General features: G+C 36.9%; 1 protein-coding gene across 1 annotated transcript in view; it reads left to right on the forward strand.

The window, feature by feature from the left end:
- The first annotated feature begins 4,905 nt into the window (after positions 1-4,905).
- The window catches only part of LOC108689041 (nuclear receptor subfamily 4 group A member 2), a 63,589-nt gene continuing 57,194 nt past the window's right edge, over positions 4,906-11,300 (forward strand). The window contains exon 1 of the mRNA XM_018195640.1: positions 4,906-5,206. Coding sequence (XP_018051129.1) covers positions 4,906-5,206 — 301 coding nt within the window. The remainder of the gene's footprint in view (positions 5,207-11,300) is intronic.

Here is an 11,300-nt window from a genome sequence, read left to right on the forward strand (position 1 = left end):
TCGATCGCTGTCTTGTCAAAATCAACGCGATTCCACCGAGAGGCAAATGACTTTATCCTCTTTATCTTATTACCGACATTTATGTACATCTCACGACACGATCGTCGCGATAATCCCACTTGTTGTATTATCGTGAATGTCAGTCAATTCTTATTATTGCGCGTTGTTCTTGCCTCACATTGTCGATTAAGCTTTCACAATCGCATACGGGGTTCTATCTCTTTGAAGATAATAAATTTATCTTACGCGTCTCTCTATGACTACGGATTTCTAAATGAAAAATTTTCGCAACATACGTTGGAGAAGTCCTAGTCTTTACAATATAATTAAATCGAGAAGTATAATTAAATCTTTACTCTTTTAGAGTGTACTAAAACTTTAAAGCTCACTGAAGAGTGAAATCTCACTCTTAAAGATCGAAAATTGACCACTTCTTTTCAGGATTGGTTATTTTCATTCGTTAGAGTGAGATTCCACTCCAAAGAATTTAAAGAGTATATAATTGAAAAATTGTTTACATGTTTATTCACTGTACATCAGAAGTAAGAAAAATTCAAGTGAGACGTCCTTTAAAGATGAACAGCTTCACCGCTCATTGCTTCGATTCAACGTGCTTATACGAAAGCGAATGTTCTCCATACGAGAGAGGCACATTCACCGATTCCACCCTGCTACGATCGGATCGAAGTCGACCTTACCCCTCAATCGGCGCTCTTCCGGATCAGCGGATGTTTTATAGGTGACAGTACGCCGATGGTGGAGTCAGTGACGAGCTCTTTCAGCGTTTCGTCACGTGTCGAAGTGTTCAGCTTACGGTTAATTAAATCGGGGCAACTCGTGCTGACGCCTTCGCTCTGGTCGCACGCGTGCAACGCATGCCGGGAGATCAAGAGATACGTGGAAACGGAAGAGAGTGCGAAGGGAGCTTATGGTGGGCGCGCGGGGTGTATCGGGTGACGCATGAATGGAGGCCACGCGGTGGTGGTTGAAGTCGACGACGGAAGAGCGGTCTGCGTTGCATCCTTCTCTGTCTCTCCCTCGTTTTCCGATTCACTTCGTCTCCCTCTCTCACTTGATACATATACCTCACCGCATCCCTTTACCGTAACTGACCTGCGCGCAGAAGCGTCCGATAAGAGTGGCGTAGAGATGTCGTCATAGAGGTACGCGCGGAGAACGGAAAACGATGACGTCATTGTTTCACTCTCGTATGACGTCACGGATAAATTGATGACGTATTAAAACCGCTTGTTCTGAGTGACCGAGTCTGCGCGAGAGGATCCGCGAAAGTCTGTCTGGAACGAGTGGGATGAGTGAAACCAGACACCGCAACACGAGAAGCGTTCCCATTGCGATAGCCTCATTTCGCGATGCTTTAGAAACTTTTAATTGAGTTCTCTGTATCGATATTGACGGGGCGAATTTATGAAAATAGGACAGCTATTAATGATTCAACTGTTGTAACTTAAGACACAATTTCTGCTGCGATAGGAATATATTCCATAGGAATATATTCGATTATTGATAATCTCAATCAGACGATAATTTTTGCGAGAATTAAAATTATAAAAATAAAGAACAATTTAAGGAAATTAGATCGTTCTATAATAATTTAATTTAATTTTCTTCTTATGTAAGAGTTTTTAAATTTCCACATAGACACGGACACCTTAAGTTTTAAGAATTAAAAGTCTTACAGAAAAAAAAATGAAATTATTAGTCTATCCTTATTGTTAAAGTAGAAACTTCGAGAGATAGTTATCCGTTACGTTATGAGAATAAACATCACGCAAGCAGTACGAAGAAAATTAGCTATTTTTAGGCTTATGATAATTGCGAACTGATTCTTAGATCATTACGGACAAAATAGCGAAATACCGTCGCAACCTTACGCTATAATTATCAGCTATCGGCTGATTACATTACGGGAGGGTTGGCTGGATTGCACGTTCCTAGGTCATGGGTTAATAACTAACGACAGTACGTCTGGACTGCGCCCTCGATGCATTCCGGTGCATCGTTGCACGCACGAGCAACGAGTATCGACTCTCGCAGAGACTCTCTTCTCATCGATATTACAAAACCGGCTATAACCGACATAGGCTCGTCATCAGATCGGCCTCGGTATATTTACGACAATGTGCAAAAAGTACGATAGTGCATTTGTTAACGCATTACGAAATCATCATTGACGAATTGAACGATTATTTACGATCGTATATTTTATGGCTCTAAGGAAAGGTATTTATTTAATGTCTAACTGTAAATTGAATATATTTAGTTAACAATTTTATTAGTGAGTGGAATTTCTTACGACGAATGGTACTTAAACTTTTAATGAATTGTTAATTCGAAGACAAAGTTAGAGTTAAAGATATCCTTGAAGATTTGAATTAAAATATTTTATCTTATTACTTTTATCTTATTATTTTCTTTGCAAAATATATTATAAAATATAATATCGTTAAAAAATCGCGGAAAAAAATAATATCGTTATCATAATATAGGTATATGTGTACATGTAATAAAAATTCTTGCAGTTTTCTAAAAAAAGTAATTTTATAAAACTCAATACACACGTAATATGCAAATATTTTGCATAAAAATATATTTTTAATTATATTATATAACTCATAAAAATTTTTAATTGCAATACACATATAAAATTCTGCGTATTATAGTATGTAAAAAGAACAACATTAGTAATTATTGACGTAATTAGATATGTCACATTGATAAAAATCGCGATTTATCAATGTGACATACCTAATTATGCTTAATACCCTGTGCAATATTAAAAGAAATCAAGAAAGAAATGGAAACGAGAATCTTGAATGGAGAGCGAAATTAAAGTTTCGAATTTTCCCTCTTTCTCCGTTTCTCCTTCATCGTTTATTTTTTTTCTTTATCTTGAACGATTATCGGGTCCGCGTGCCGCCACCGCCCCACACTGCCTCGAGGTTTGCGTGGGGTAGAAACGGGTGTCGGAGGGCGCGGCGGCGGAAGAAGGTGGCGAGCGCTACCGGGTGGCCAGTGGGTGGCGTGTTGACGTCACCGTAACGGCATCATCAGCCGCGTGGGCCAATAGATGCGCTCATACTCAGGCCGCCGGGTCCATCGATCCGGTTGCAGCCGTGTGTGCGTCCCGAGTTATGACGTTCGCGGTGACGTCATCGTTAGCGCCGTTCGCCTCCCGTCGCCGCGCCTTCCGTTACTCCGCTCCGCTTCTCTCCGCGCCGTCCTACGCCACCACCGCCGCCGTCGCCGCTACACACGGTACGGTTTTAATATAGTGGAGGAACGCGCGCGATCCGGACTCAGTTACGCGGCGGCTGGCCACCCGTGCGAGTGTACCGTTCTCTCTCTTTCTCTCTCTCTCTCAGAGTAGTCGAAGGTCCAGCTCTCTAAGGATCTTTCACCTGTCGTCTCTCGCGTATCGTTCATTCTCTCTCTCTCTCTCTCTCTCTCTCTCTCTCTCTCTCTCTCTCTCTCTTTCATTCTATCCGTCTCTCGACGTCCGCTCCGGTTGCGTTCGCAGAATCGACACCAAAACGCTATAGTTTAGTTTCATGCGATTCATTATCGTGCGGGATTGAGCGCTTTTTTTTCCAGAGAAGGGTGGCTTTATATCTCCGCGTGTTGATCGTCGCGTTTCGGTGCTCCGGAGTGACGATCCTCATCGATTCGCGCTATACCGGTGCTGAATGGTAACCGCGATTACGGCGGCCCATTTCGCGACGAAACAGAATCAATCAGCGGCAGGTGCATCTAAGGATCAAGTTCGAATAAGAAGCTCAACGATGTCGTCCAACACGACGACGCGGAAGTTACGATAAGCGGTGACGAGGCATCAGGATCCTGCATGCGAGTACCCAGAGCGGAAGTATTCGGGCTCCTCGGTGGAGCGCTGACCTCCGACAACATCATCAGGAAGGACTCGCCTTGCCCTACGACGACGCACGCAGGTCGGTGATACCATCGCACATCACATCACGTGTGCTGTCTCTCACGTTTAATTGTTGTTGCGCGGGAGGAGGCTGCCACTCTGCTCCTGTGTGTTGTGTATCTGTGTGTGTTGCGTGTAAAAATCACGAAGCGTTCTCCACCGGCTGATGGCAGGAGTCCCTCATCTATTCCAATTCTTCCTCTTTTACTTTTCTTCTCCTTTTTTCCTCTCTTCTTTTCTTTCGATCTATTTCCTAATTTGGCTCGCGTTATTCTATTAATCGATAATCAAATGAGACAGAGTCTTGACTGATGATAGTCGCGTAACGGATTTTCGACCGTGCTTCACTGAAAGTCTGACCTCTCATTGCCGTTTCTACTTCGTTTTTCTTTCCCTCCTTCCTGCCGTTCATCTGATGTGGCGCGCATGCTTCATTATTAAAGGGATGTATCGATGCCAACTTTTCGCATCTCTTTGAGCGCGACGCGTTTTGTAACTAATCCGGACTGTGCAACGCATACCGATCTCATTTTGTATACAATCTCATCATTCGCATGTAAGGATTAAAGGGACCTCTCGAACCCATCGAGATATTCAATATCGAACATTAGATCATCCCATCAGGGATATCTAGATCTCCAATGCCTACGGCGATTGGAGCAAAGAATTCGTGTTCCAATACAGTGGAGTTCACGTGATTATCTTTGCAAATATATATACATATATATATATATATATATATATAATTCTCTATTCGCGACACCTCGTGAGATTTATAAATCGCAAACGCGTACGACATTTTAGACTATTTATTTTTTCGACGCGGATACGCGTTTGTCGTTTACATCGCGGAATCGTGAATCACCCGCGGGATGTCACGCGCGATCGGCGGTCGTCTGATGAGCAGTCGATACGATTGACCGAAGCGCAAAGTTGAAGCGCTGCTGATCATTCGCGCGATGCGCACTACCGTTGAGGACAGTACCGGCAGCACGGAAGCGACCGCTGCCACCGTCGGCGTCGCGGTGCATCACCATCATCAGCATCAGCAGCATCGCGGTACTACCGACGTCGCCGCCGTCGCCGCCGTCCGACACCTGGGCGTCGAGCAGCAGGAGCGATCGGCGGCGGCGCCGATCCATCTGGCCACCGCCACGCCGTATCATCAGCTCACCATCGCCGCGGACACCAATAACAACCACGATCATCATCGGAATCTCGAGCATCACGCGGTCCAACGACACGATCATTGGAATAAGTGTAAGTTAGAAAACACGGGGCGGCAAGACCGCGGATTATTCCCGTAAGCTGCTCGCTGCTGGTGATGGTTACGGTGATGGTGGTGTACAATGATGATGATGATGATGATGATGATGATGATGATGATGATGATGATGATGATGATGATGATGATGATGATGATGATGGTGATGGTAGTAGTGATGGTGATGGCGGTGATGGTTCCGCGCTGAGGGTGTTAGATCGTAGTACTCGAGCGAAGTTTTTGTTCGTTCGATCGAAATTTTTGATCGCCGTCTATAAAGTTACGTTTTTTTTATTGTTAATAGTATACTCTTTAAAACTTTTAGAATGAAAATTTTAATCTAAAGAGTGAACTTATTTTTAAAAATTGAAAATTGAGCTACTCTTTTTCAAAACTGACTCAATTTTCATTTTTTAAGTTATCTTCGATCTCCAAAAGATCGATCTTTCTAAACAACAATAGCAATTACAAACTAATCCATTTTGCGAAAATTGATTTTTCTGAACTAACTAAAAACACTGTTCTAAAGATCTCTTTGTAAAAAAAATCGCTTTTTTTTCAACAATCCCTTTTTTTTCTTTTAAAGTGTTCTTTTTGAAAAAAATTGATTTTTAACGAATCGATTCAGAGATTGCCTTATTTAAAATGAGATTTTATTCTAAAGAATTTAGAGAGTATGAAAATGATTCCATAGCTTTCTTTCGTTCTAGACGTTTTCATTATACTATATATATCCTGTCGGAATATTAAGAATTCTGCAATTAATTCGATTGATAGCTGATAATTGAATGTCAGTAAATTATGAAATTTGGAATTTTTCAAATATTATGGAATATACATTGTCCATATAAAATATACGTATTATAAAATATTATATTGTAAATATAAACTAGAAAAGATCGCGTTATATATGAAAGAAAATTTGATATCTCTCAATGCGGAATCTCAATGTACAAAACGTTAAGCACAATAGATGTCATTTTATTTTTATTTTACTTTTATAAAAATGAATTTTTTCTTAAAATTATAATCACTTGAGAGTCATCAAATTGTTGAGGAATTCGATTGCCAAAAAATATGTACATATTAAAATATTTGTACTTTCTCTTTTATTATTAAACAGTTAAATTTGGAACTGGAATAATATTATGCGACATTAATGTTTAATATATCAAATTTTTTATTATCAGATAAAAATCAGATTGCAATTTAAAAATCGTCCAATTAATTTTTTCCAATTTTAGTTTGCATTCAATTAAATACATGCACGAAATTAAAATTTTTTATGGAGTATGATTTTGCATTGTTAAAATATTTATTTATTCAATTTAACATTTACTTACTGCTCGATATTTAGGTCATACAATATCATAATCTAGTTTTGCTTGCAAAAACGAAAATTTATCGAAATAAATGTAATCATAACGTCTGTTGTTAATTAAATGTTTGGCTTGCTAACATCAGAAAGATTATTATGCATAATAATTCATTAGCTTTCTATGCAATATTGCTTCAGCTGATCGCTTCAGTTTATTTTAATAATTGTGTTTCGTGATGACATATCATAAGCAGCTTATTCATCTATTTCGGTTTCTAATATTGAAACGAAATATTCGAGCATCAGTCGTCGTTATGAATATTAATCCATTTGAAAAAAGATGATGAGTTTTTTCGCCTGTACAATATTTGTTCTTCGATAATTGTAACTCGTTCTTCTCTGTGCCATTTGCAGTACATCGAGCGGCGGTTAAATAATTGAACGTTATTACAGGGCGATTTGGGTTATCACCAGGGCTTCACCCTCGTCCGATATATTTCCAAACGTTCGTCACCGTTTGTGCCCGATATCTGCTTACGTCACGGCCGTGACGTAGACGGCGGACGAGAATAACGTTATTATTATTTCGCTTAGACAATCGCGGTGGTCCACTTTGACACGATTATTCCCTGTCGGCTAATTAAATTACAATTTACCTGGCGCATTGATCGACGCCGTTAAATTATGACGTCAAGAAAGCTGTCGCGATCCTTTAAGTTTTTAACATCTGCATTTCACATCACTCGATATTATTATAAATAAGTAATAACATTATTAACATTATTAACGTTAAAGAATATCACTTTTTTTGAATTTTCAAGATAACTTATTACTTTAATTTTTTAGTTTTATGCTATTAGTTTTATTAGTTTTAAGCTATTAGTTTTTTGAAATTGTGTTCACTTTAATGTAATTATTTCAGTAAATTTGCGAGATTTCTTGAACTAAAGATGCTCTGTTAAAATCAAACTTTGTGAATGAAAAAATATCGATGTTTAACAAAAATTAAAGATTTATTGGATGTTTAACAAAAACTGTCTAACAAAAATTAAAAGTTTATTGGATATTGATATTATCATGAAACTCATAATAAATAGTAACATTAATAATATTGTTAACACATAAGAATATTTAAAATTTTTAGGTGATTTATTACTTTTATACTTTTAGTTTTTAGAAATTATGTTTTCAGAAAAAAATCATTTGTGAATTAAGAATACTCAATAAAAATGAAATTTCGTGAAGAAATATCGGGATGTATTTTAATAGAAATTAAAAGTTCGTTAGTTATATTTGTATGTCATACAAATATAATTCATCATCATCAATGTCATTTTCACGCTTCCCAATTAGACATATCTATTATCTATTCAAAAAATTTTATTCAGAAAACTATATTATTTCTCGCTTCCACCACAGCTATAATTATCGTTATTATCTTTCAGTCGATTACTCGATAAGTATATAAATAAATCGATATAACCTGCACTCTTACAAGCAAAAACTCTGCAAATCCGTTTTAACTCATTTCCATGCTTCCTAACCAGGCATATCTAATCAAAAAATTTTATTCAGAAAACATTATTTTCTCGCTTCCATTACAGCTTCCATCATTATCGTTATTATCTCTTAGTTGATCAGTTGATAAGTATATAAATAAATCGATATAATCTGCAGTTTCAAGTAAGCAAAAACCCAGCAGGTTCCGTTTTAACTTGATTTAGAAAATTCACTTTGTTCGAAAGACGCATACTTCAGCGTGTTCGGGTGGGCTTTCGCGGGTGGTTTCCACCTTCACGGTAATTAATCGATACCGCGGGATCTGCGCTCTTCGTTTCCCACAGGACTTTTTACAGGTGTAATCGGCACGTAGAGTACAGTAAATATAGTCTGGCAGTTAGCCGAGAGTGCAAACCGTTTCTTTTCCGCGTACATACTTGGCCTGCACGGTGAGACCGCAGGGAAAGAAGAGAGTATACGAGGATTACAAATATAACTACTTACGCTGAGAGCGGGTGCAGGTGCGGCATGGCAAGACGCGGCGAGGTGAAGCGAGACGGCGCGGCGAGGCGGTCAGCCGGCCGATCGGTCATCGGTTTGCATTGCCGCGCTCGAATTGCGACAGGCGACAGCAGCCGATCGTAACGCTTTCGCAGGGAGATAAACGGCCGTGACAATGGTAAATCGGCTTATGACTTCAGCCAGAAACACATAGAAAACGTAAGGCAGTAAGATGTAAGCAGTAAGCGAATCGGTCGATCACTATAGAGAGTAACTTTACTGTTCTGTTTTGTGATTAGTCGATTTGCTTACTTTTGTTTTATTATTTTAATTATCTTACGTTTTTTTATGTTTTTCTAGCTTTTCTCCATTATCAAGCCCTGTTATCAAGCTAAGGGCGGAAATAGAGTTTTGCAAACTATATGAAAATTAACCAATCCTTCATTTCCTTCCTTTCCACGAAATAAAAGATTTTGTTTCTTTAAAAGATTTGATTTGATCAAATCTTGATTTTATTATATCTTACGTATTCTACAAAGATATGTGCTCCGCCCTTAAGCTCCGACTATACTGCTAGCACCGATCGACGAATCAGTTGCTTGGGAAAGAGCGAAAGAAAAAAAAAATGATAGCGATAAAAGCAAACGAACTGATCACCCTGGACCTCGTAAAAAACTTTCGTTAATTCCCACTCCAATTCCCAATCGACATAAATTAAAAGTAACGTAACATCAACAATGTTATAATTTTGTCTTCAACAATATAAATGTAACAGGCTTTTTGCAATAAATTATTACTTAAGCTTTAAATTTTCCTAAGAAATTGATCAATCACAGTCAATTATTCTTCTCCACATTCGACTGTGATTGATCAATTTCTTACGGCTTATGACTTAAAGCTTAGGTAATAGCTTATTGTAGAAAGCCCATAATATAACACATGGTGTTATATAACAGTTACATTGTGGAGTGTAAAATTATAACAATGATGTTATGTTATTTTTAATTTGTATCAATCTAGGTTTTAGGTCAATATAAAACAGCGGATTTGTAATTATTTATAAAATATTCTCACGAAAAAAATTATTTATGCTCGTTCGATCGTGGATATAAGATGCAAAATCTTCGAGGCGAAAACCTTATTGAAATATGAATTATATATAATTTTGATAATAGAGATGATAGAGAGATATATAGTTATAGAATTAATTAATCTCTTCTTTTTTTCCATGCAGACTTTTGTACGAAATTTGATATTTGGAACGCGCATATAAAATAATTCATAAAATTAATGTTTTAACATATTTTACGTATTCTTGCATTCTTAATACAGTTTTTTTTCGCATTTACTGTAATATAAGCTAACAAATAATTGAAGACACAGACATCGTCTATCAAGTAGTTAAATATCTTTAGATTCAGACGTCAGCAGATGTTTTCATCACAATGTCTGACAATGATTGGTTCTAACTACTTAGCGCGGTGAAATATTTTAATTAATTTTGCAAAGCTTGTGCATTATAATTAATAGATTTCTTTTATATTTCTTTTTATATTAATATTATCTCGTTTTGATTGTATTATACTATTTACTGTATTTATGATATTATATGATATTACATGATTTATGAAATATTGCTATATTTTAATATAATAGAGATCTCTCTATCTTATAAATGAATTGTCATCTTTCTACAGTACGGGCTCTTCAGAAATGTATAATTTCGGTGATTTCTATTTTGAATAGATAAATTTATATAATTTGCTTTTAATGATTGTTCTGATTTTTATCGACATATACAGTAAATAACCTTTGAAGACAAAGTGAATTATGTTGTGTGGCTTAGTTATAGTTTTGCAAGTATCTCTTTTTAAAAAAATGTTAATGTAGAAATTTATTAGATGAAAACGTAATATAAGATATGTAGAATACAACAGAATCATTAAAAGTAACTATTTCTCTGAAAAGCATTTACAAGTCAGAATGAAATACTATATATTGTTTTGCTCATAAAACTATTTTTATAAATCCTTTTATGTGTATTACAAAATCTTATATAAAATTATCAAAAATAATTAATTTATTGAAATGTATATATTTACGAGTCAGTTAGAATAAAATACTATTATATTTTTTTTTATAAAACTATTTTTATAAACTCTTATATGGTGATACTGAGATAATATGTAATTTTAATGAATACTCCTCTCTTCTCTCTTTTCTGCAATAATATATGAATATATATTCAATGTATTGTAATAGCATATTATATTTTTTATCTCGCCTGAGAAGAATTATGATTATTTATATATTTATTATCCTTGTTTCATAGGAGATAAAAACAACTATGATATATTACGTAGATAGATAATACCTGCTCAAAGAGAGAGAACAGCAATAAAAAAAGCACTTTATTTTGTTTATCACTAAAAGCGAATCATTTCCGCAGAAATATTATTATACATTAATCTACACGGGATTCTTCTTTCGCCCACGCGGTGATTATGAAGAGTGCGTCATTTCGTTCCCTTTATTATTTTCGAATAATGCACATTGCACGTGACATCTCCCGTAGTTCGTACTCCGTACACGTGCAAGTCGAACTTTTTCATATCCATTCAGATTTGACCGACTTCTCGGTGATGCAGAGATTTATCCGGAGAGATCTCTGTGATCAAAGAGAAGAGAGTCGCGCGCGTGTCCAGGACTGAATTGTTCTCGAGTTGTTGGAGACACCGAGAGATGTTGGGCGACAGGTGGATGCGGGGGGG

The sequence above is a fragment of the Atta colombica genome, unplaced genomic scaffold, assembly GCF_001594045.1.
Source record: "Atta colombica isolate Treedump-2 unplaced genomic scaffold, Acol1.0 scaffold254, whole genome shotgun sequence".
NCBI classification, from domain to species: domain Eukaryota; kingdom Metazoa; phylum Arthropoda; class Insecta; order Hymenoptera; family Formicidae; genus Atta; species Atta colombica.